This window comes from Aspergillus melleus, assembly GCF_016097325.1.
Source record: "Aspergillus melleus strain CBS 546.65 chromosome Unknown contig4, whole genome shotgun sequence".
In the NCBI taxonomy this organism is placed as follows: Eukaryota; Fungi; Ascomycota; class Eurotiomycetes; order Eurotiales; family Aspergillaceae; genus Aspergillus; species Aspergillus melleus.
In genome coordinates this window covers 1,299,982-1,324,521 of record NW_025763373.1, presented here as the reverse complement: position 1 = coordinate 1,324,521, position 24,540 = coordinate 1,299,982, and the positions used below count along the sequence as shown (strand labels likewise).

Genomic DNA, 24,540 nt, shown 5'->3' with positions numbered 1-24,540 from the left:
ATTCGCTCTGCATTCGATTGAAGCTCTTCGTTCAGCGTTGCCCTAGCATTTCTATCCATACAACTCATACTCTCCTCTCTGAGACCTTGTCTTCATCATGAAGCCCGTCCTCCTCTCCCTCCTCCCCCTCCTCTTACCTGCCATCCAGGCCGCCCCAACTCAAGGCTTCGCCAGAGATGCGGACCCTCCCCTTCGCGGCTCGCCCGACCTCCTCGGCTACTCGTCGTCCAACAAACTGACCGAGCACACCACCGAGGGCGCCAAATACAAGCTCCTTCCCGGCCAGAAGGAAGACCCCAAGATAGGCAGCTACTTGGATTTCTCAAACGTGCCGAATCCGCAACCCATCCGTGGGAACCTCGGCGGAACGGACTCCTCAGGACGTAGGGCATCCCACCCACCCCCCTTGCATTCCCGAACGCGCACGCATCAATCAATCTGTTCCCACTGCACATACATAACTCGCATAGGATATTGACTCTTCGCACAACAGGCCAAGAGGCGTACGATCGCATGAACAGCGATAAATTCGCGCCCCCTGGAACCGACAAGGGACAGACCATCAACGCGCAATGGCCCATGGGTGAGTTTGTTGAATTGCCGGTTTAGTCAATGACGTCACTAACCCTATGTGCCCAGGCCTCAGCCGTAACCGGTACGATCAATCCGACCTGAATTTGGGGCCTTTCTGAGATCTTTACTAACATGATTTGGCACGATAGCTATGGAAAGGATGGGTCCGGGTGGGCCCGTCAGGAGAATACCGTGGTTATGCCCGACGCGACGAGAATGGCGGGCGTGGATATGCGTCTGGAGGCCGGGGCGTATCGTGAGTTGCATTGGCATGTGGCTAGTGAGTGGTCGTTGGTGTTGAATGGGTCGTGTCGGATTCAGGTTTGTTTTCTTTTTCTTGACTTGCTCTGTTATGCTCTTGGGTTGGGAGAGGTTGGTGTTAATGTGCTGTGGTATAGGCTGTCAATGAGGATGGACAGACTTTCGTCGACGATGTGACCGAGGGTGATGTGTGGTTTTTCCCGCGGTACGTATAGTATCTCCGTCTTGCTAAGAGGAGATAGTAGCTAACTCGCAATACAGCGGCGTCCCGCACTCCATCCAGGCTCTTGACGCAGGTGTCGAGTTCCTGCTCGTCTTCGACGACGGAACCTTCTCCGAAGACAACACCTTCCTGGCATCGGAAGTCTTCGCGCATAACCCTGTACGCCTCCCTGCCCTAACCAAGGTTATCCAAACCATCTAACCCTCCCAGAAATCCGTCCTCTCCAAAAACTTCGACCTCCCGATCGCCTCCTTCGACGACATCCCCGAAGACGAACTCTACATCTTCCCCGGCACCCGCGCCCCCGACGACATCGAAGAACAAAACGTCACCGCAGCGGCCGGCATCCTCCCCCGGAAGGACAGCTACAGCTACCACTTCTCCGAGCAGCCCGCGCACGAAGTATCCGGCGGCTCGGTCAAGATCATCGATCCGCAGACCTTCCCTATTGCCGAGAACTTCGCCGCCGCGCTGGTGACGGTGCAGCCTGGCGGACTGCGCGAGATCCACTGGCATCCGAGCAGCGACGAGTGGACGTTTTTCCTGCGGGGCAAGGGCCGCGCGACGTTGTTTGATGCGCCGGATGTGGCGACTACCTTTGATTATCAGGCTGGGGATGTGGCGTATTTCCCGCAGTCGAATAGCCATTATATTGAGAATGTGGGCGATGAGGAGTTGGTGGTTTTGGAGGTGTTGCAGGCGGATAAGTTTACTGGTTTGTTTACCCCGTTGCTTTTGGTTTGTTTTTGTGGGAGGATGATGCTAACAGTGCATAGATATCTCCCTGGGCCAGTGGATTGGGTCTACGCCGAAGCAGATTGTCGCTGATACGCTCAAGTTGCCCGAGAGTGCGCTGAAAAAGCTGAAGACGGAGAAGCAGTTTGTTGTTCCTGGTGGCAACCAGACCTCTAACTAGGTTTCGAGTTGGTAGACTTGAAGAGTATGGTGGGAAGATGAACAGGGGTACATCTGTCTATAATTTGTGATTGAGCTGGCGAAGAATAAGACTGCATTGCATTGAAGTGCTTGTTGACCTGGTTATATTCAGAATAGGTTTGTTAACATCACAAGATAATACTATCAAACTCAGTTCAATCCACAGGTGATGGCAAGAAGGATTCAGACACGACGAGGAACCCTCCCTTAACCATACAACATCCAACATAGGATCCACTATGCACAACTAGGGCAATTCCGAATACGGCGGCGGCGCCTCCTCATGGCGACTCTCTCTCTGTTTGTCTTTCTTCTTTTCCTTGATCTTCTCTCCCGCACCCTTCTCATCATCATCCTCATCCTCCCCGCTCTCCTCACTCTCCGAATCCGCCTCCATCTTCATCCACGCCTCAACACTCCTCTCCTCTAGCTTCTCTCCAGAGAAATCCACCTACAAGTAACGATTAGCCCAACCGAAGCAACTAAACCAGCCAAATCAACGAAAAAAATAACAGACAGAGAGAAATACTTACCGCATCAACGCCCTTCCCCTGAACCACAACCTCCCTCCCAACCATCCTCCCCACCAACCTCCCCCCCTTCCAGACCCCAAACCTAAGAACCATACCCCGATACTCCCCGCCCAGCAAAACACACCCCGTAACCTCGCAATCCCTTACAGTAGCCTTCTTCACATGGCTCTTGACCACGCGACTCGACACCACCTGACTCCGTCGAAGTCGGGTTTCCTCGACCACCGCATCCCGCAGGTTACAGCGCGTCAGGACGGATGAGGAGAGCGTTGCGTTTTGGACATCGCAGCGGCGGAGAGATGTATTTTCGATGCGGGAGGATGTGCTGTGCAGGGATTTGGCGGTTGAGAGGGACATGTGCGAGTTTGTTAGCGTGGAGCGGCGGAGGGAGGTGCGGGTTAGGTGGCTGTGGGTTATTTGCGAGCGGTGGATTCGGGTTGGGGTTGAGTCCCTGTGGGAGTCGGGGTTTGGTGGGTTGGCGAGGGTTGAGTGCGTGATGGTGCTGCGGGTGATGCTGTCGGAGGGGGTTAGGTTGGTGAGGGAGCTGGAGGTGATGGTGGAGCGGGTTATGGCGGGGGAGGAGGAGGGTGGGGGGAGAGCGGTGCTTGTGATGGTGTTGCTGTTGCGGGGGGACATTTTAGCTTCGCTTAGTTGGAGTTTCATTTCTATGGGAAGAGATGGTGGTTTAGACAGCGTTATAGCGGTTGAAGGTCCAGGAAAAGGTAGTCTATTTATGATGGAAATCTTGCTGCCTTGGCGATTCGAGTTTGGGAGATGCCTGGGGGAACCATTGTCAGTGCGTGATCCATACGAACTATACTAAAGGCTGACAGTCGGAGTGGGGTATCATTTGTTTGAGCACGGCCATCTCCAAACTCCAGATGGTTCGGTTATGTTATTTGTCTGGGATTTAAAGGCCTTGTACATGTGTCTAGTCAACATACTAATGCTCTATACTATCCAGTCTTGTTGCCCTCTAGGTAGCCGCCCACAAAGCCAGAAAACCAGAAACAAGATTCTACATACAAATACATTAACAAATCATTACCTCCGCCATCTACCTTTCCTACCATTCTTCCTTCTATATATGGCCGAGGCTTTGCTTCGACCATATCCCTAAGATGGTATTCACCTCAGCCTGTGACCACCATTCACCGCTGTATAACAAGTCAGCAATCTTCACCATGAACCCCAGAGTCCAAAGATCAGTCTCACATGTAGATACGACCCCCTTCACGAACCTGACCCACCTGTCGGTTTCTTTTCCTTTCTCGGGTCCTGGGGTTATTTGGCCTAGCTGTCGCCCCGGGGGAGTCTTGACAATCTTTGAGGTCTTCGATGTCGTTTTGCAAGGTCGGGATCAGCGCTTCCAGGTCTCTATTGGCGATTGTTAACCTGGTTTGCTCTTCTTTGGATTTATCAAGCGCAGCGCATAGGAATTTTTTCTGCTTTCGAGATTTCATAGAATTCGCTCTCTCGCTGGTGAGAAGTCGCTGGGTTGTTCGCAGCCGCACGGAGACTCGGAGGACTTTTCGCTGTAGGAAGATGTTTCGTGCTGTAAGGTCCTGTTTTTCTTTACTCAGTGCTTCGTTTTCGGATTTGAGTGTTGATATCTCTGCTTCAATGTTATCTGTGTGCTCCTGGGCCTGGTTGTATTCGTTCTCGGACATACCATCATCACGAGATTGGATCATTGATAGATCTTCAGTGCGATACCTTTCAAACTTTTGCTCTATCCTGTTGTATTCCCTTTGTTTGGTCGCTATGTCGTTCTCTAGTTTGGTGATTGTCTCATTAGATAAACTGAGCTGGGTGTGTAGGTGTCTGTTTTTGGTTTCGGCTGCACGGCGCTCTTCTGCCGCGTTTTGTCGCATTGTCTCACCTTCGTCTCGCTCATTTCTCATAGCATTTGCTTTTTCCTCGAGTTCGTCCTTTTTATTATTCGCAGCGCTGAGCTGGTCCCGAAGTTTCTGCATTCCTGCCTCAGACCTTTCGCGTGCTCGTGCCATCTCGATATCGAGGTCGGACTTTTCCCTATTTGCAGTGTTGAGCTGTTCCCGAAGGTCCCGTTTTTCTGCCTCGGCCGATTCGCATGCCTTCTGCATCTCGGTGGCCATGTTCTGGAGTTGAGTATTAGTCTTCGTCTCGTCCTTTAGTTGTTCAGAAAGTACCCGGATTTCATCTTCGCGTATTTTGGCTTCCATTTGGAGGTCGTTGTTTCTTTTTTGGGCTTCATCTAGCTCAGCTTTCAACTGTTTGAGCATTTCTTGACTCTGGCTCTGTTGATCGAGAGCGCTTTGCTTTTCCTTCTTGCAGAGATCTAGCTCCTGCTCAAGTCGGTTGGATGCCTCCGTCCGCTCCCTTAGATTCTCGGAGATGGTATCTCGACGGCTTTCGGACGTCTCAAGCTCGTGCTCGAGTTCAGATATCTAATGATGCTAGTCAGGTCAAATCACTTCATCATATTCAACCATATGCTCAGAGTAACGGACCCTTTCTCGAAGTTCTTTGTTCTCCTCTTCTTTCTCCGCAATATGTCCATCAGCCTCTCGGCGTCCTTGTCTCTCGATGCCGATCGCTTCGTGAAACTGTGACATCATACCTAAGGCACTCCCAAGGTGGCGCGTCACATTGCAAATCACTTCGCATGTATCATCATTTGACCCCCTCGCACAGTCCAGGCCGGAGGGAGTGCCATCCGATCGATTCCCAGTCGCACTCTCCGTCGATATTCCATTTCGAGAGCGACCGAAAGATCGAGCGGTGTCGAGGATTTGACCGTCCAAGGCTGAAGAAATGCCGGCTCGTATTTCATTTGAAGCTTGTTCGATGGGAGCGCGTGAGCCCGCGGATGCGTGGAGTGGACGCGATGTGTTTCTGTGCGATACTCTACCGGCCAGTCGAGGGAATCGACTCGGGCCACTTGTATTAGGCGTAGGAGGTGTATTCTGGCTAGGCCCAGTTGCGTGTGATGATCTGGGGACTGGACGTGGTATAGAGCTTTGTGAATGTCTTGTCCGGGAGAGTGGCATGGCCCCGGTGGGTGGTGGGCCGTCAGAGGGCCTTCTAAGCATATTTCAAAGCAGACAATAGTTTTATCCCGGCGAAATCATGCGCACTACCAAAGGATTTGTAAGGGGTAGAGGAGTCGAATTAAATAGACACCATGGTCGACAGGCCAAGGATCCGGGAAACGACCTCCCTCCTCCATTTCCTTCGACTAAACTATTTCCAGTACACCGGACAGGAATATCATAGTCATATTAACATGGTCAAAGGATTGGATTGGATGCACGAGGCCAATAGGACTTGATGGAGGTTCGTTCGGGCAACGGTACAGAGTGATTGGTTTGTACCCATGACTCTCTGGACGCGACAACCAGGAAACATCACTGTGGCTATACGCCTCTCGTTTAGCAGAGGGTTTTAACTGGCTGCGTGCAATTACTTTTACTAGTGATGTGCTTGGCATGATGACATTATGCGTAGTCGGCTGGGAGGTATAAGGCTGTCGTGAAAGTGAGGTTTCACACGGTTTTGGTTCATCTCATTTTCATTTTATCCCTTCTATTTTTTGAGAATTCTAATATGCGGTAGTTGAAACCCCTATATGTTTCCTGCCTATGGATGACACACATTAGCATGTATTTCTTACATCATGGAATGGTTACTACATAACAATAAGTTATTCAAACTTGACATCTTAGAAAATTTCAAATCTATGTAACGCTCTATTTGAAAGAATAAGTTATACGCGGTATATATAAGGACAAATAATAGAGGAAAATTTGATATGTATAAGGTAGAATAAGTGAACATAAAGAAAATGTAATTGAACAAGAAAAACAAAGATAGGAGATTGCAGGTGTTCAAGGAGAAAGAACAACAAAACAAAACCCAAAGACCATTCTATACTTTACTGGTATAACACAAACAATCATAGTGTACTGTTTTGATCAGTACTTGTATATACCATGGACAATCACCTACACAAAGTCTCCGTGGCCGTTGCATTCCAACCAGTGTAAGGTTGAGTGTTGGGGATGGATAACTGCGTTACCTGCAAGAGCTTTTCCGACTTTTCATATGCTTTCTGCAATCCAGTTAAGCGATTCTGGGTTTCAATGACTGCTTTCTGTGCGGTCGATAGCTGACGTTCAATTTCCGTTCTTCTTTTGGTCAATGCAACTCGCTGGAACTGCAGGAAGACGATTCGAGTGCGAAGCATCTGGTTGTCGCTCTCCGTCTCCTGATGCTTGGCTCTTTCGGTATGGAACTGCTCGATCTCATTTTGCAGCTCCATCAGTTTGTCTTCGAACTTCGAGATCTGGATCCTCTGCGTATCGAAGATGTCAGCCCACTGATCGCGTTCCTTCTGATACCGCTCCTCGATATCAGATGTCTTTTTCTCATCCACCATGTCCGCCTGAGATGCTTCTTCGGCATTCTTCTGCATGAGCGCGTTCCGCGCCTCCGACTCAAGCAACATCTGCTGCGTCGCCTGGATGAAAAACGCATCTTCAGCCTTCTCATCCCTCAGGCGGTTTATCACAGTATTGGCCTCCGTCAGCAGCTTTATGAGACTCTCATTCTCCTCCTCCGACGTGCTCAGCTCATCGTAGATCAGATTATTGCTGTTCTCGCTCTCCTGCAGAAGCTCATTGACCAATCGCTTCTCCTCCTCCAGCCGCACAACATTCTGCTTTTCCTTCGTCACGCTCTCCTCAAACTCTGCCCTAGCATCTTCCGCCATCTCCAACTCGGTCTTGAGTAATGCCGCGTTGCTCCGCTCCGTAGCCAACTGGCCCTCTAGCTGCAGGACCTGGATCTCTCGGTTCGCCAAGAGCTCTTTGGCCCGCTTGTGTCGGTTCTCCAGGTTGGCGATGTACGTGTGGAGTGACTCAATCTCCTCTTCCTTTTCGGCCAGCGCGGACGAATTGTGCGCTTCGTGCTGCATCACGTCCATTTTGCTTAGCAGTGCCTGAAGCCCGGTTTTCAACTCGTCGATGTGGTCGCCGGGGGCGCCTGTCGGCTCCTCGGGTATAGGGGTCATGGTGATAGGGACGGGGGCCCGCTGGATAGACACCGTGCGTTTGATGACAGGGAGGGCGAGTGGCGGAACAGTCGCGGTCCCATCGGGAATCGGTGTGGTGGGGCGGTAGTCTCGCTGCGGCGCGGGGATCGGCCTGCCAAGAGGCTCCGCTGGCTGGGCATCAGGAGTGGGAGCGGTAATGGTGCAGGCCGGTACGGGAGCGGGAGCGGGAGGCGGGGCGGAAGTGGGGACCTCTTCCCGCTGACGAGGCGCCGGAGTGGCAGGCGGGGTCGGAGTCGCAGGAATCTCTGCATCATCTTGTCGAAAGGTTTCTGTCTTCCGGGTGGGATCTTGGATCCCTGTTGAAGGCTTCAGGTTTCTGATTTCATAGGACCCGCGGCGGCGAATATGCTTCGAAGGGTAGGTTTCAAAAGTCGATGCAGTTGTTTTAGGCGGTGGATTCACTGAGACTGACGACGAATGCACAAAGGACGAGATCCTCGCTGCGGCGGATGCCTTGTGGCGGGACCCGGACTGGGAAGCTACTTTGGACATGGTGATGATGGGGTGGGATGGACTTTCCTATATAAAAAGAAAGTTCCTGGCCTACCCGTATATACAGCTTTAGTGGAAAGGAGAATCAGTGGGGTAGGTTAACATTGGAAAGACGGATGCGACGGAGGAGGTTTATATAGCTGAACTTATGATGGAAAGTGTCACTAAGTAGTTTAACGGCCGGAAACTTCTGGCTTCATAGCACCGAACAATGGAAGCAAAGTGTGTGAACCAACTCTTGGACATAGTAGTTTTGCGTAATATCAGCGGGGATTACGACCATTCGAATTGACCAAGCCCAGCAAACATGTATCCTGATCATGCCTAGAGTCATAGGATGTGCTCTTTTGTCGCGGTGACCGTATCATATAGACTAGTGCTTGACCAGGCAGAGCTCTTCTTCACCAACGTCAATTTACCAAGTGGGCTAAGCCCACTAAATCCTGATTATGATGTTGTGCTAAGATGGAAAGGTATGACCGTTGACAACACAACCAAGTGCACATTTCTCGTATTGTAATTATGAGACCCAAAGTCCTGTTGTACAATCATGTTAATTACCTGTCATCCAGTAAGTTTGATGCAAACCCCATGAAACAGACTAATCCAACATATATGAAAAGTTCCGGTCGGAAGTTCGCGCTCAGTGAACTGCCAAAGAATTAGGATTACTTTGATATAAAGGCACCTCAGCTGTTGTTTTTATCTCATGTTTCAAACAATGACTTCAGGTTACTCCTCATATCAGGTGTGAACCTCGGTTCTTGGATTAAGTCTTTCTTTCATCAGTCGTCTGGTAGAGTTCTATTCACACGACTATTCCCTAGCTCGGTCCATTCAGTTTCAAAAAAACTCCTGCCCAAAGAAAGATGTCACTCTGCAAGTTACCCAACGAGTTGCTTCTCGACATCATCGAAAGGCTAAATTCCGAAAGAGACCTCAATGCTCTCACCCGAACAAACCGCCGCTTCTACGCTCTGCTAAACCTCCTTCTCTACCAGCACAACCTCCAGCGCTCCAGATGCTCGGCCCTCCGATTTGCTGCCATAAAGGGACGAGTCGGGACGACTAAGATTATGCTGGACATTCTTTGGCCTATTTATCAACACAAACGAGTCCTCGCCTTTACTCAGAGACCATTCTCTCTTGCCGCCGAACATGGCAATGTTGAGGTAGTCGAGCTTCTTCTCGAGACCGGCCGCATTGACATAAATTGGCAGAACAAACTCAAACGTACACCTCTGTTTCTTGCAGCGATGAGAGGCCATACGGCAATCTTCGAGCTTCTTCTCGCTACAGGCAAGGTCAATCCAGATAAACCCGATGTATATTTGGAGACGCCTCTGTTCGTTGCAGCTGAGCGGGGATATGTAGGAGTCGTTAAGGTTCTTCTCGCTACAGAAAAGGTTAACCCGAAGGCTGAGAACTGGGACCGTCATACACCACTGACGGTTGCAGTCAAGGGAGGCCACACGGAAGTCTTCGATCTTCTTCTCGCTATGGGAAAGGGGTATCTGAGTATCCCAGATTCAGAGGAAGACAGAAGTAGGTTTCTTGAAGCAGCGGCTGCGGGGGGTTATACCACAATATTTGAGCTTCTCTTTGCCATAGACAATGTCAGGCTGAGCTTTGATCGCGCTTTGGCTAGACCTTTATTTCTTGCAGCTGTGCGGGGACATACGAGAATAGTCCAGCTTCTCCTGAATTTATGCCCAGTTCTCATATACAACCGTTATAGGCACGGTCGTTCGGCTTTCTTCGTTGCTGCTGTGAAGGGACATGTGCGAATAGTCGAGCTTATGCTTGCTACTGGCAGAGTTGATATAAATAAGCCAGATGATTACGGAGTTACACCTCTATATGCTGCAATCACTAGGGGCCACGAGCAGATCGTCGACCTTTTTCTGAAAACGGGAAGGGTTGGTTCAAGTTCAGAGGCGTCTCCGGCCATGGTGCCCGTGCTGAAGGCAGCCCTAAGTGGACACGAAGGCATCTTGCGAAAGCTTCTAGGAGTGTGTGGTGCGTATGCCAAAGATAGAGCTCCTTGTATGCAGATGATATTCATCGTCTCAGCGGGACGCAGCCACACCGGCATAGTGAGAATACTGATGGAGGACAGGGATGTGAATCCGCTTGCCATTTTTCCTCATGAGCCGGCACGAGGAATCACAGCGCTTCTTATGGCCGTTTTCTCGAAAAGAGTCGAAACTGTGCGGCTACTGTTGACGAGCGTGAAATCCCTAGATGTCAACAAAGCAAATTACGACGCACTACACCTCTTTGCGCAGCCGCAGAAAGCGGCAGTGTGGAGATTATACGGTTGTTGGCAGGTATAGAGCCCCTTGAGGTGGATAAAGTGGATAATAACGATAGTACACCTCTCGCTTTCACCGCCAGATGGGGTCAGAAGATTATGCGGTTGCTGACAGGTATAAAGCCCCTTGACGTGAATAAAGTGGATAACCAGGGCATGACACCTCTCATCTGGGCCGCAAAATGCGGCCAGCTAGAAACTGCGCAATTCTTAACAAGCATGGACTCCCTTGATATAAACAAAGCAGACATGATGGGTGTTACACCTCTCGCCGTGGCCGTAGCATGGGGCCATATAGAGATTGTGCAATTGCTAGCAAACATGAAGTCTGTCGATGTGAACAAACCGGATAATAAGGGTAGAACACCTTTCCTCTTGGCCGCTGAATTCTGTCAGGCAGAGTTTATACGATTCCTGGCGGGTGTAAAGTCCGTTGACAAGAACAAAGGGGATATCAACAGTGATACACCTTTCCTCGTAGCCGTTTATCGCGGCGATTTAGAAGTCGTAAAGTTTCTAGCAGCGGTAGAGACCGTCGATATAAACAAAGCAGATATCCATGGTAACACACCCCTCGGGATTGCCCCAAGCAAGAACCACATAGAAATTGTGCAGTTTCTAGCGGGTATAGAGTCTCTTGACGTGAATAAAGCAGACTGCGACGGCGCTACGCCTCTCGCTATTGCTGCAAAGTATGGAGATTCTAATATAGTAAAGATTCTGCTTTCTATTGATGGGATCGATCCGAGTGCCAGATGCCGAAATGGTTACACTCCCTTAACATATGCTGCGTCATGGGGACGCATGGATGTTGTGAGCCTCATGCTGACGGATGACAGAGTGTGTCTAGATCCTGTTAACAGTATAGGCCGTACGCCGGTGGACTTGGCTAGAATGAACTCCTATGATGAGGTGGCAAACCTGATCCAGTCACGCATCTTGTCTGTAGAGCATAGCTCATAAACATTTTCGAAGTGGAGTAAAGTAGCATTATGTATTGAAGCTGAAAAGGAGCTCTATCTAACTAAGAACAGTATTAACACGTGTGCATATAGTTTTGAGTAGGGCGAAGGACGTCCTGTAGATTATGAAACTTTTCCCAGCCCTCTTCCACAACTCCCCACTTTCTCAATGACTTGATTCTAACTTTGCAAATAGGGCATCTTGATGAACATGATAAACCGGTGGATTGAAGTACGCGAGATCATTGTAATTCCCTAAAGTTTCATGGAAATGGCCATAAGGAGGGGTCCGGCTACAGCGCACTATATTGGACACTAGGCAAATTTAATCCCTATTTGGGAATTTTTGGGGTAGTATCTTCAATTATCCCCGGATATATGATATGCCCACCAGGTCTTCCAAATATTGAACTATTCTAGTAGTTCTCATTAGTTACTTATCTCTACTGCCGTCGGGAAAGACTCCGCTTTTTGCCCCCCATCCAAGTTTTCCTGGCTCTATGTTTCCATTCTGGATAAACCTCTCCGTTTCGATCATGCAGTCTACTGTTTAGTCTACAGTTCAGGCTACGGTGGGGGGGTGCGTAGGTGCAGCAAAGTGCTGCCTCTCGTGAAGAGTGTAAAGACATGGAATTCTGGCGGGTGGCGTGGTACCGGGATTTTGTAAACGGGCAAGTAGTCCACCGCAGTTGATGGCTTGTGTCGCTTGCTGGTATATCACGGGTCTTTGACGCACCTTCGCAGCTTCTTATTCCAACACTCAATGTCCCGCAGCAGTCTGTTCCGTATCCTGATATTTCTCGTCTATGTCAGCCTATCCCACAGGAGTATCTTTCAGCGGACCACCGCAGCTGACTAAATGTATAAGTCGTTAGTTAGCCTAGTTTCCCATTAACTATTCTAGTCCCTGTTCCACCTCGGCTTGGGATCTATATTTAGTGTCTATAATAGATTTGCTGCGGCCTTCTTAATGGTTTTTGTAAGAACCATCAAATAAGCAGAGACTTCCGGACAGTGCCTTTCAAATTATTGACGCAATTGGGAGTTGCCGGTTCCTTGCCCAGTCCAGCCATTCTGAGTCTCTGGAGACTTCTGGTCCGTTGTTTCGGAGCACCCAACAATGAAACCATAGGGAAAGCTTGATTGTGAACAAAGGCTAGAATATAGAAGTCCTGGAAAATAACAGCGGGGACTTGGAATGGGCCCGAGCGAGAAAACAAAGAAAAACAGGTAAATTAAAGCCCCTTTCAAAGAGAGAAAGGACACAATGATCTTAATTTGAGAAAAACGAGTTACGTAGACTATGGCTTGGCTAGCCGGAAGTTTTCGTCACTATCCCACAATGAGAAAGGAGTCAGATCCATAAAATCTAGAAATATAAAGATGTATTGAAATTAAAAGGAAGCGAGGGATCTTAATTTGCGCAATAAATGGCATAGTTGTTATACTGAACGGTTTAAGACTTGATATCCCTTTATACACTCTCCTCATCTCCATTTCATTGATCTAGCTTTATTCAACTTTATAACAATCGAGTGCTCAAGCTCACCTATACCGAAGAAAGTCCAGTCGGAAACTTGCGCTTAGTTCTTTGCTTAAGTGGTGGAGTGGTGGAGTGAAATTTATCACTATATAAGGACAGTGTATCCATTCGTTTTACCTCATGTGGAGCATAACCCATCTAGTCATCTTGGATCAGATTACACACGGACTTCGGTCTTTCAATCTTTGGTAGATGGTATCTTTGGAAGATTAATCAGCTTACTTCCATCTACACAATCAACCTATATCTCAGTCTGTTTAATCTGGAAAGTGCAATCATCACTATCTGTCAAACTCGAACAAAAGATCAGGAGGGAAAAACGGGTAAATTGCCGTCTTACACGCCATCCAATGAGCTGCTTCTCAGCGTCGCTGGGAAGTTAGCGTCAGGAAGCAAGGTAGACGTTCTCAGCAAGGAAAACCCCGGATTCGATACCTTCCTGGGCCCTGCAGCCGAATGGGGCAATGTTGGGGTCTTCGAGGCTCTGCTCAAATCCAAAGTCATGCATCTAAATTGGCGGAACGAGCACAAAAGGACTCCTCTTCTTCTTGCAACCATGTCAGGACATGCACGAATCGTTGAGCTTCTGCTTGCCACTGGCAAGGTCTATCCAGATATCCATGATAAAGACTGGCAGACGCCTCTTCTGGTTGCTCTTGAGAGAGGTTATACAAGGATTGTTGAGCTTCTTCTCGCGACGGGCAAGGTATATCCGCTCATGAAGGTTTCACGGGAATATGGACGAAGGCTTTTGGTGGATGCAATGATCCGGGATGATACTAAGGCGCAAGATGCTATTCTCTCTACGATTAAGTCCTCGAGCGTGTTAGACGAAGCATACCAAAAGAGACTTCTCAGGGCTGCAGCCAATGCAGGTCATACAGGGATCGTCCAGCGTTTAATCGAGTTGGGTGAGATCACTGTGAACACGCGCGATAAACTGTTACAGACACCGCTCTATGGTGCTGCTGCCGGGGGCCACAAGGAGGTCGTCGAGCTTCTCCTGACTACAAAAGGTATCATCGAAAGTACCCGCAGTATGGGGACTGGAGGACCTGTGTTGGTAGCAGCCCGCAATGGACACGCAGATATCGTACAAAGGTTGCTAGAAGTAAACAGTGAGTGCAGCTTCGACCGCGACGGACACTACGGCCGGAGGCCGCTTCATGAAGCAGTGATTAATGGCCATGTTGGTGTAGTGAAAACTCTCTTGGAGCATGGGATTGTGGAAGCTCACTGTCGAGGTGCAATTGGATGCCCTTTTTGCTGTGATAGTTATGGAATGACACCACTGTCATATGCAGCAAAAATGGGCAATATAGAGATTGTCCGGTTGCTGGTGTCGGCGGAGCGCGTTTACGTGAACCGAGCGGACCGCGCTGGTAATACACCTCTCTCCTTAGCTGCAAGATGGGGACGTGCTGAGGTGGTACAGTTTCTACTTTCGATTGACGGGATTGATATAAATGTAAAAGATAGTGACGGTAACACCCCTTTGGCGCATGCTGCAATGTGGGGGTGTATAGAAGTTGCGCGTCTCTTACTAATGGATGATAGGATTTGCGTAGATCCAGTTGACAGTTATGGTTACACGCCACTGGCCTGGGCTAAAGCAAACTCCCATAATGAAGTGGCAGACTTGATTCAGTCACGTATTCCCGGGTAGTAGAACGGGACATGTCTCAGATAACGGGTTGAGTCTCTGTTGAGGGCTCTGATCCTCACTTTGGCCTCACTTTGGCCTCACTTTGGCCTCACTTTGGCCTCACACTTGCCTATTCTAGTTACCTAGTTTACATGCCCGCTGACCCACAGTGGAGCTCTCGCTGCAGCAACAGCGCTTTCATACATTGCAGGCATCCCATACATCCTTCTCTACAGTAGCTCTGTCAGCGTCTCAGAGATGTAACAAGTATGTATTTTTCAGAAGCAAATTGTAGAATCCCTAGATAGGCTTTGCCTACCAGAGACTGATACAGTAATATAAGCGAGAGAGCTGCTCAAGTAACCCTGCCCCTCAATAGATCAGAACATGTATTCATTCTGTAGTCCTCCCAGGAAAACACTCTATGATATCGCTCAATTCATCAAAAGAAATCCTCCTTCACTTTCTTATCTTTTACCTTGTTGCTGTATAACTTTGAAATGGACAGGTATCATGACATATCCATGACTCATTGATAGGCATTCAAAACATCCATGAACACCGATGTTGCCATGATCCAACACACAAAAAAAAAAAAAAAAAAAAGGCTTGGCTATGAATGAAGAAGGATATCAACAGGGGAATCTCAGGTATGTATCCTTGATCGGCTCAAACACGGTATAGAAGAATTCCTTCTGGAAATCCTGGTTGTTAAAGCTCCGAGACCGAACAGAAACCTCAAATGACAACTTTATACATCGCTCCGCTGCACGTCTACAAGGGGCAAAACCGGTATCTTCAATCTGTTGCAGGAAATTCAACACTGACTCGTGAATCTCGAACCACGAGCCCTGTTGAAGCTCCTCTGAAATGGGTCTTTCGATACTGAGTTCAATGAGAAGTACTCCGACAGCATAGACAGTTCTCCTTGGAATCGATTGTGGAACTCCTTCCCCGACTGGCTCTTCCGGTGACGGTGTGGGAAAGATGTACGAGACATAGGGGTGCTGTGAAGGCACCGCCACATCAGATTCCGGGTTGTTCTCATAAAATATCTGGGCTTGCTCATCGGCCCACTGATCATTCAACCAACGACTCCCGCCTAAGTGCAGCACCGCCCAGGCAAGGGAGGCGGCGACACCAAGGCGCTGTTTGAGGGTCAAGTGATAAGAGTTCCTTGGGTCGAAGGGCTGCTGAAGTGATATGACCTGCTTCAATGGAACCGCTTCCTGTATTTCTCGGGGATTTCCCGGGCTCCAATTGAGAATGAACTGTCGGTGTTCGTCTTCCGGGTCTTGGAGATTGTCTGATGGAGCGGAGGAGTCAAGGCTCGAGCTCAGCTTCTGGCAGAGTTTTGCCGGAGCCTTGGGAGAAGAATTCACGGGTTCCGATGGATCGACAATACGGATCTTGGTCTCTCGCCAAGAATCAAGTTTCTTCTGAGGGCCTTTCGCGTAGGACACCATCAGGTTGAAAGCTTCTGCAGCAGCATTCTCATCCGTTTCCCAGTCGAGATCGATGGCAGCTCGGTGGGAGATCGAACAATCACAGCTAAATTCTGATCCCAATGCTCTGTGCAAAGACTTGAAGCTCGCACGGGCGGAGTTGCATTGAGATGGGTTGAATCGGCTAGCTGTGAGCTGCACTTCAGGATCCCTATTGTTTTGAGCAGGTACCTTGCGCAAATCATCGATCATATCGATTATGCGTATGAGATCCGCCTTTGTCCTTTCCCGCTCCTTCGCATCGAAGCTATATTTCACCCTCCTCCACCCTCGTCGAACCTTCGCAGCGAACTTTGGGTCTTTCTAGATGAAAACAGAAGAGTTAGCATGGTTTCGGTTCCTCATGTTGGGGCTCACGTAGGCTTCTGACACTTTCCGCAGGGTCTACCTCCATCTGTTTCAAAATCTCACTCGTGATCATGCCCATGCGGCTGATGAAGTGCATGTACGCTTCAGCAGCTTGTGGATGCTCTCTCTGCAGGTATTCGAGCAACTCATCATCTGTGGGATTCGGGCCCAGAACTTGCCCAACAATACACCGCAGACGTTCCTGCTGCAGCTGGATTTCGAAACGATAATTTTTAAGTGACTCGGGATGTTCTTTGAATTCCTTCAAGGGCGCCTTGTAATATCTCACTAGCTCGATAAGTATAGGAAATGCCCCAAGCGCTACACCCAGGGCCTCCATCGTTGAATCACGACGTGAGTAAATAGTGCAAGGGGATCAGTGGAAGAAACAGGTCAAGGAAGGCAGACACGAGTTGTTGACAACTGGGAAGATTGGCTGAAGTATATGAAACATTGCTACACAAGCGGTCAAGGGGGCAGGGGTCGCTTGTACGACCGACAAACGGCCATGTCCGCGCCCCAAGCAGTGTCTTTTACCATGCATTCCGGCTTGAGAACTCGAAATCAACGCACTGGCTGTGAATTCACATCTCTTAAATACATTCACAACACCTTTTGACCGGGTGGAATGCTGTGCTGGAGCTATTCACTGTGCCTTGATCCCGAGTTCCGTCGTCGTACGCCTGCACACTCGCGGTGGGTCTTCGCCACTATCCTCAGCAAACCGTTGCTCGGCCTTCCTTTTCTTCTTTTTGATTTCCTTCATCACTTCGCTGTTCAATTTCTCCCGGAACAATCGTTCGATAACGTCTCTCTTCCGCGTGCGGCGATCCCCGATCATGATGGCAGCCGATGCAAGCTTTCCACCTTTCTGCGATTCATTCGAAAAATGTCTTCACGAGTTCGAAACGCTTGTGGGGGTCTTGTCTGAGAAAGACTGTCGTGTAGTAAACCTGAAGCTAATTGGCCTCCACGAGATCAAAGATGAGTACGGGAGATTCGTGGTTTGGGGAAACCAGATCAAAGCCCGACTCCTTGCCAGGGCTGAGGGATCCCTGGAGGATACTCTCCGGCACAACGAAGTGCTCAAAAGGTTGGTCTGCGAGTGTGTCAACCGTCTCGAGACCATCATTTGTCAAGGTACCAAGTCTCGTTCCTGTTGTTACGGTGAGAATGGGAAGGTGTGTGGGCGATCATCCGGCTGATCCTGCTCTAGTAACGGCAGTCGCCAAACCAAAACACAACCCTGCCGTTGAAACGGAGCCAGATTCTGTCAGCAGTGTCAGCACCGAATCAGATTCTGATTCTGAGGACAATGAGCATCAACGACAGAAGGTGCCAAAAATCCGAGTCCTTGTGGATTTGATAGTGCAACACATCCGAAGCCTCTACGAATTCGCCTCTCTGCCCCGTGGACCCCAGCTCGCGCGCACACCTGCGGGTCAGAACACGGATGAAGATCTTATAGTAAATACAATGCAGCTCTGGCCCATCTCAGCCAATCACAGGCGGGGTACTGGGCTGCAGAGCGAGGCCATGGCAAGAGATCCGGTGGATGATATTCAGTGGTTTTGTAAACGGCTTGCAAGAGCAAGCTCAATACGAAAGGACCAGCTTCGTTATTGGGTTGACCGTCCGTTGATTCGTCCGTTTGGCACGTCCAACCAAACGGGAGCTTTGGGACAAGACTCTGTTGGCCCGGCCTTCGTACCCAGTTCTCTCTCGGCTCCTCAAGTCGCAGCCAAGGGTAGTAACATGTTCCCGTGTGGGTTTTGTGGAAGAGAATTCGAATTCTTGGACTGGCAGTCATGGTGGTAAGCCAAATCCGTGTTCTGTCAAATGTTCAATTCAAACTCTAATGACCCTGTGACTCCACAGTTTCCATATTTCTCGCGATGTCAGCCCATACATCTGTACCTTCGAAAATTGTCAGAATCCGGAGAAGCTATACAGTTGTCGCAGTGACTGGATTCACCACGAACAACAGGTCCATCGCCTTGAGTATGTCTGCCAGGGTTGCAATGGCATAGTCCCTACCAAAGAAGAGATGATAAGACATCTCCAAGACCAGTGTGCCAACTCCATAACCCCAAGCCAGCTGAGCGCTGCCTTGTACTTCTGTGCCCGGCCTGTCAATGAGCCTAACGACACGAAGGAATTCTGTCTCATCTGCAGAGAGGAGTTCTTCTTGCCGGATTTACGTGATCATCTCGCAGGCCACATGGAGTATATTGCGCTACTGTCCTTGGCAGATTCAGATAACTATCACGAGACCCAACTATCAAAGGCCTGGATGGATACAAATCCACATATTCAGCCTACGGAGAACAACAAAGCAATGCGAGAACTTCGATGGGCTCGACAGGACACCACTAGGCCACCTCCTATCCTTTTTGGATAACAGGGAATCTTTTTCCCATTTCCCGTACACTAGCTGTATCTCTAAGGACAGAGTGCGGTCGCGGGAGCCCTCGAGAGTTGATTATTTCTCACGAATTGTGGAAGGAAGATCTTTCAGTTTACAAGACACGACCATCAGACCGGTTTTCAAGATAGATATGTATGGCTGTTTCTTCAGAGTTGCCGGGTATGATGTACAGTATCGACAGGATGAATTCTCTCTCACATGCAGTTTCTCGCTGCAACCATGGACCGATGGTCCCTTGCTTCTCGACGTCTGGGGCTACCGTGGTGGGTATAGAACCTGCATTCGAACATTCTCCATTGGCATCGCATGCATCGGGAGTGGCTGGGGTACAAAGACCTGCAAGTTACTTCAATGTGAATCGGAAACTGGGGGAGACTCGGCGAAAGAGCCAGGGAGGTCCGTTCTACAGCCATGCCCACCATATCAACCAGGAAGCAAACCGCCGCCTTTCTTTGTTGCTCCGATGACACATACATTCAAACATATCCGGTTTGCAGAGGCCACAACGGATATCACTGATACTAGTAGGTATTGCCGCCTAGCAATTGAGCTTTATGCAGATATTGCAGAAGGTGATAATTATCCTCAATGGGTGAAGGTTGCTCGAAAGCTTTCCGACCTGATTGTTGTTCAGGCTCTTTCTCCTGAGAATTACTGTCATCGCGGGGAACCCGAAGCTCACTAAGTGGGCAATGTTCTTCTTTTGCTCCTTTTCTATTCTTTTTTTACCCTTTTTTTTTTTTGTTTTTGTTTTTCATTGCTTTTTTCTCTCTTCAGTAACGATTAAGCTGTAGTCAGCGGGGCTCCAAAAGGAGAGATTATAAGATAGAAAAAAGGCGAGTCAAAAAGAAAAGATGGGAGGAAAGGGGGGAAAGAAAGGGACGGAGCGAAGTCATTCATTGTTATCCGAAAAGTTTCAATAAGTTTTTTGCTTGAATATCAGATAGTTGAGCCTTATGCCAAACAAATGGATTTGCGGGAAAAGGAAACCGACACAGAAAAAAGAAGTAAAAAGCGAGATTAACCACCAGGGTTGAATTGCCTGTTATTCCACTATTCATACATGTTCCATCCATCAATATTATTTGTAGCAGAGTCAGAAACGAACAAAAAGAACCAAAAACCAAAAGCACCCGGTAGAAAATACGCCCTCCTCGTTATACTCCGTCGCCCGGACCGGGACCTTCAGAGCAGGGTGCCTGAGGCAGCGAGGCTGTGAGACAGTCAGGCAGCTGGGCATCCACCAACGACACCGACACCTTCTTTGCCCCTCCATGCTTCGCTCAGAGTCCTCGAGTGTCAATTGGAGGCTATCACAGCATTCACGTGCGTTGCATTCGCCAATCAATATCATCTCGGGACTTAGGAACTTTGGGTTTCCTGCCAAACCACACCCCCATGCACGCCCGCTCTTTATAGATCCGATCAAATCAATACCCACCCCGGTCACTCTTAACCTCGATCCTCGTCTGGATGCGAATATCCCCATCATCCTTGACCAGATTCCGGATCTCGTCGTCCTCGAACCCGCTTCCGCGCGGCGATATCACCGTGCTCGTCATCACGCCGTTCATCGACTTGAGCTGCGTCGCTTCGCCCGGAGTGGTGTCGGTGCCCGTGCCGTTCCGTCCGCTCGAGAGGTTCAGGTACGGCCGGTGGCCGAGACCGTGGCCGTGGTGGGATCGTTTGAAGCTGAGAGCCGTCCCGGTTCCGGAGCGCGCTTCGAGGGTCGAGTTTCCGCGGTCAGAGGGGTGGAGGATGCGGTCGCGGAGCCAGCGGGGGAGTTTTGAGAATAGAGGGCGCATGCCAATGAGGCAGGCTGCGCTAAAGTACATTCCGCATTCGACGGCCGTCCAGGAGAAGGCTTCTGTGGCCCCTGTTTGGTTGAGATGGGAGGTTAGATTAAGGACAAGGTTGGGGAAGGTAGGTGGGTAAGTAGGTATATAGGATAGAACAAGGACATACAGGTAGCGTCTGTTCTGAACATTTCGGAATCGCGGAAGAAGACACCGGTTCGCATGCAAGAGGCGAAAAGACCACTGGTGATCGGGAATAGTTAGTACACGGCTCCATTGCTCGGATGGGATAGACGTAGGGACAAGTCTTACATGCTTCCCATAAAGAATACCATCGCAATACCTAGCTTCCTCCCCGTCGATGCCTTCAACCCCCACACCGTCGGAATGGGCAAAACGAGAATCATAAGATCACCAACAACGTTAGGAATATTGCTGATTTCGTACCACAGGATTTGGTCGAAGCATGTTCCGCCACCCGGAAGCGCCTTGTTCCAGGTGTATTCTAGCGGGACGCACTCAAGCTGCGCAGCGATAATGGTAGACAGCATATTACCGATTAGAAAGGCGATAACGAACCAGCAAATGCCGCGATAGAACTTGCTGGTGAAGATGCGTAGGTAAAGAGCGACAACAGAGATCCGAGACATGCAATTAGAGGGTACGTAGAACCAATCAAGCACATAGAGGAGCTTCGCAAAAACGACCATCTGATTAGGATCTTCGGCCACGACGGCGGCGGTATGTCGGCCGAGGCCGCCGTATATGACATCCACTGACGCTCATGTTAGGGATAATGAGGAAAAGAGAGAACGGGGAAGCCCTACGGTATAGACAGATAAGCAACCCGATCAAGCACATATACGAAGGCACAAGCAAGAACTCGTCCCAGCCTCTGGCAGCCTTGGTCAGGCTACGTGCGTACAGCCGCATGGCTAACAGAATGGTGGTCAACACCAGAATGAAGCTGGACGCCGCAATGACTTGACTGCCTCTGTCAGCCTCCATGTACCCCGGAGGAAATTGAGGCTCGGCGGGCGAATCCGACATGGCGAAAGTGACGGCCCTGCGATCTGAACAAAAGCGACGACAATAGTTGACAAGAAGGAGGAGGGGATGACAGTGACGATGACCAGATGAAGGAGGGAAATGCAGCGCAAAAGTCTAAATTCATTTTGCCCGTCAGGCTGACAGCCGGCTCTTTGGCCAGAAGATGACCATCTAGGGCCATTTCACACAGGGATGGCTGCAACTTGAGGGGGGGTCGCTTGGATTGGGGTCCGGACGAGGATCATCGCCTAAGAAAGTCAGTGTCAGACCAGCTGCATGTCAGATTTTCAGACCGACAAGGATTCCCACTTGATCGCACGGGAAAACTGGCGCCACGTTGGCGCTACTGAACACTTATGCATGGGCCGGTTATAGCGTTAAATTAGGTCTTGTTTGCTCAATTTTCTGTGAGTTATCGTGAAACTAACTAGGGTTTATCGTACATGGATTGTTGCATTTTCCTACGCCCCTGTTATCGTCATGTCCATTTCCGTCTGTTTCGTCACCCAACTGCCCATTACTTTCCACGGTCGCTGATGGGTCAGCTCGATATTAAATCGGTAGAAGAACTCCGCCACGATTTTGACGGTTTGGATCATGGCAATGTTCTGGCCAATGCAGGTGTGGGTGCCGGCGCCGAACTAAAGGGACCTTGTCAGCTTCATGCACGTGGGATGACAAACAAGTAAGGCATCCAATAGACAACGAATAGAAGACATAGAAAGAAGAGAAAATAACCCAAGGAAAGAAAAAGGGAACGTACCGTAAACAATAGCTTTTTCATCTCAGTCCTCTCCTGTGCAGTCGCTTCAATCCACCGCTCCGGTCTATAGACATCGGCATCCGCGCCGAAGATTGGATCGCGATGAAGCACCCAGGCGTTTACTCCCACTGTAGTGTTAGCGGGAAGATAGTACCCGTCAATTGTGACACCGTCTTTTGGGACTTTGCGCTCGAGAATCGTCCCCGTGTTGGGGTGAACGCGGAAGGTCTCGTGAATTACGGCGTCCCTGGTAGACGGCCTGCATTAGCGGTTTGGATTCAAACAGACGGTTGTGAACTGAATAGACTGAACTGGGAACTCACAGATAAGGTAGCGACGAGGCCTTCGAATATGGTAACTGAGAATTCTCATCGTCTGATAGACCTTCTTCTCTCCGTGCGGTCGTGATTTCCTCGCGCAGGATTCTCACGACACGCGGGTTCTGCGCAAGATAGTACCAAATGGCGCGCAGGGTGATGGCGAGGACGTCATGGCCGGCCATTCTACAATCCCGAACAATCAGTTTGACTCTCGTTGCAAGCAGGGCAAGGAAGATATGCCAGGGGCCATACAGGTTAATGTAGATAGCGGCGTGGATTTCACGCGCAGAGACTTTCTCGGGGTGCGACTCTTGGAGCGTCAGGAATTTATTCAGCATGTCGGTCTTTTTCTCGGAAGACTTTTGACGCTCTTCCAACTTTTCATTCGTGAACTATGATAAATCAGTGTCCTGTCCTTGTGAATATGAGGGCTTAGGGGGTAGCAGCTCACCAGGAGAAGAGGCTCGCTCTTTTCAGTCAGCAGAACAGACGACAGCATCCGGAATATCGATTGCAGAATCGGAGCTTGGGTGAACTAAAACAGGTTAACGTCAGCCCAACAGAGGGAAGTAATAAAAGGTAAATCTATCAAGACAGAACACAACGCACCAATCCAACGGCCAGGAACACCCGGTCAGCGGCCTCTATCCAACCGTTCATATCATGTCCGTGCTCCAGAAATCCTATCTTCTGCGACACATTCACCTCGCTCAGACAGTCATAGGCGTAGAAATGCAACCATGACGACATATCCAAGGACTTAGCCTGTTCCTCTTTCATGCGTCGCAGGAACAGCGCCACGCAGTCGCCGATCTTCGGCTCAAATTCCTTCACGGCGGATTTAGTGTACAGCCCGGCAATATTCTTGCGCAGAGACGCATGGTAGTGAGGGTCTCGGATCGAGAAAAGGTTCTCAAGCGGACCGTTCCGGAAGTTAGGCGCACCCACTTCGTAGAAATCGGTCTAGATAGAGGTCAGATGAGAGGACGAAGGATCGTGCAGAGCTGATGAAGGATTGCGGATGGCTGATAGACAGCTGACGGGGTTCCTTACCTTAGGGAAAGCGCTCCGGGAGGCGTGAACCTGCGAAAAGGCCTCGGGGCTGGACACGGAGACATGATGCGGACCGATACGAACGACGGATCCATAGCGTTGATGGGCCGCCACATTGTCTAGGTGCATGTTTTGCCGGTAAACGGAGGCGACTTTCCAGATATTACTGAAACTGGCCAAGAAAGGGCCCGGGATGGGCCTCAGCGCATTATAGCGTGTCCGGAGCAGCTGAAGCAGGAGCAGAACAACACTGCAGATGATTGTAGCGAGTATGAACATTGTGGTCTGTGTAGAATGAAAGCAGTTGTGATCAAGCACTCTCGGTTGAACGGGACACCGCATTAATATAACACTCTGTCTGCGCAGCTTTTGCACCGGCACTGGGGCTGAGTTTCTAATTTCGAGTTCCTACTCCGTGCCAACGAACCGCTCTTGCTCAATACATGTGAGCTGATTTGCTCAGCTAGGAGCCCTCGGCGTCATCGATCATCAGGCCGCCGATACCGTGCATCACCGGAAAATTTGGAAACGGGGCCGTTGAAACGAGCTGGAGCGGCTTAGCTGTCCGTTTTCCGATGTATCCATTACAAGGTCTAGGAGTACGCTGAGGAATGCCCTCGAGATTACTATAAAAACCCCTATCGGGTCTGACTTGTGGACAGTCATAGCCATATATGAGGCCATCTGCTATAGAGCTATT

General features: G+C 49.7%; 11 protein-coding genes across 11 annotated transcripts; 4 read left to right on the top strand and 7 right to left on the bottom strand.

Annotated features, from left to right (window-relative positions):
• Window positions 1-97: 97 nt before the first annotated feature.
• Window positions 98-478, top strand: LDX57_007413 (uncharacterized protein; the record flags this gene model as incomplete). The annotated part of the gene is made up of 1 exon (XM_046089129.1): window positions 98-478. One exon carries the CDS (start codon window positions 98-100, stop codon window positions 476-478), a length of 381 nt encoding a protein of 126 aa, XP_045945099.1.
• Window positions 479-705: 227 nt separating this feature from the next.
• LDX57_007412 (uncharacterized protein) lies at window positions 706-1,973 on the top strand (the record flags this gene model as incomplete). The annotated part of the gene is made up of 5 exons (XM_046089128.1): window positions 706-894; window positions 972-1,039; window positions 1,096-1,216; window positions 1,268-1,772; window positions 1,834-1,973. 5 exons carry the CDS (start codon window positions 706-708, stop codon window positions 1,971-1,973), a joined length of 1,023 nt encoding a protein of 340 aa, XP_045945098.1.
• Window positions 1,974-2,240: 267 nt separating this feature from the next.
• LDX57_007411 (uncharacterized protein) lies at window positions 2,241-3,227 on the bottom strand (the record flags this gene model as incomplete). Its single annotated transcript, XM_046089127.1, has 2 exons — window positions 2,527-3,227; window positions 2,241-2,444 (listed from the first exon to the last, which is right to left on the bottom strand). The coding sequence occupies exons 1-2, from the start codon at window positions 3,187-3,189 to the stop codon at window positions 2,241-2,243; spliced, it is 867 nt and encodes a 288-aa protein (XP_045945097.1). The 5' UTR covers window positions 3,190-3,227.
• A 510-nt stretch (window positions 3,228-3,737) lies between these two features.
• On the bottom strand, window positions 3,738-5,126 carry LDX57_007410 (uncharacterized protein; the record flags this gene model as incomplete). The annotated part of the gene is made up of 2 exons (XM_046089126.1): window positions 3,738-4,955; window positions 5,019-5,126. 2 exons carry the CDS (start codon window positions 5,124-5,126, stop codon window positions 3,738-3,740), a joined length of 1,326 nt encoding a protein of 441 aa, XP_045945096.1.
• Window positions 5,127-6,508: 1,382 nt separating this feature from the next.
• On the bottom strand, window positions 6,509-8,113 carry LDX57_007409 (uncharacterized protein; the record flags this gene model as incomplete). The annotated part of the gene is made up of 1 exon (XM_046089125.1): window positions 6,509-8,113. The coding sequence occupies one exon, from the start codon at window positions 8,111-8,113 to the stop codon at window positions 6,509-6,511; it is 1,605 nt and encodes a 534-aa protein (XP_045945095.1).
• A 980-nt stretch (window positions 8,114-9,093) lies between these two features.
• On the bottom strand, window positions 9,094-9,552 carry LDX57_007408 (uncharacterized protein; the record flags this gene model as incomplete). Its single annotated transcript, XM_046089124.1, has 1 exon — window positions 9,094-9,552. One exon carries the CDS (start codon window positions 9,550-9,552, stop codon window positions 9,094-9,096), a length of 459 nt encoding a protein of 152 aa, XP_045945094.1.
• A 3,366-nt stretch (window positions 9,553-12,918) lies between these two features.
• On the top strand, window positions 12,919-14,384 carry LDX57_007407 (ankyrin repeat domain-containing protein; the record flags this gene model as incomplete). The annotated part of the gene is made up of 3 exons (XM_046089123.1): window positions 12,919-14,176; window positions 14,237-14,314; window positions 14,368-14,384. The coding sequence occupies exons 1-3, from the start codon at window positions 13,435-13,437 to the stop codon at window positions 14,382-14,384; spliced, it is 837 nt and encodes a 278-aa protein (XP_045945093.1). The 5' UTR covers window positions 12,919-13,434.
• An 825-nt stretch (window positions 14,385-15,209) lies between these two features.
• On the bottom strand, window positions 15,210-16,770 carry LDX57_007406 (uncharacterized protein; the record flags this gene model as incomplete). The annotated part of the gene is made up of 2 exons (XM_046089122.1): window positions 15,210-16,385; window positions 16,453-16,770. 2 exons carry the CDS (start codon window positions 16,768-16,770, stop codon window positions 15,210-15,212), a joined length of 1,494 nt encoding a protein of 497 aa, XP_045945092.1.
• A 499-nt stretch (window positions 16,771-17,269) lies between these two features.
• On the top strand, window positions 17,270-18,831 carry LDX57_007405 (uncharacterized protein; the record flags this gene model as incomplete). Its single annotated transcript, XM_046089121.1, has 3 exons — window positions 17,270-17,597; window positions 17,647-18,244; window positions 18,309-18,831. 3 exons carry the CDS (start codon window positions 17,270-17,272, stop codon window positions 18,829-18,831), a joined length of 1,449 nt encoding a protein of 482 aa, XP_045945091.1.
• A 932-nt stretch (window positions 18,832-19,763) lies between these two features.
• On the bottom strand, window positions 19,764-21,952 carry LDX57_007404 (uncharacterized protein). The gene is made up of 4 exons (XM_046089120.1): window positions 21,482-21,952; window positions 20,967-21,429; window positions 20,824-20,897; window positions 19,764-20,734 (listed from the first exon to the last, which is right to left on the bottom strand). The coding sequence occupies exons 1-4, from the start codon at window positions 21,702-21,704 to the stop codon at window positions 20,289-20,291; spliced, it is 1,206 nt and encodes a 401-aa protein (XP_045945090.1). The 5' UTR covers window positions 21,705-21,952; the 3' UTR covers window positions 19,764-20,288.
• Window positions 21,953-22,004: 52 nt separating this feature from the next.
• LDX57_007403 (cytochrome P450) lies at window positions 22,005-24,220 on the bottom strand. The gene is made up of 6 exons (XM_046089119.1): window positions 23,841-24,220; window positions 23,397-23,750; window positions 23,239-23,322; window positions 22,791-23,179; window positions 22,468-22,714; window positions 22,005-22,345 (listed from the first exon to the last, which is right to left on the bottom strand). Exons 1-6 carry the CDS (start codon window positions 24,180-24,182, stop codon window positions 22,166-22,168), a joined length of 1,596 nt encoding a protein of 531 aa, XP_045945089.1. The 5' UTR covers window positions 24,183-24,220; the 3' UTR covers window positions 22,005-22,165.
• Between the last annotated feature and the right edge of the window lie 320 nt (window positions 24,221-24,540).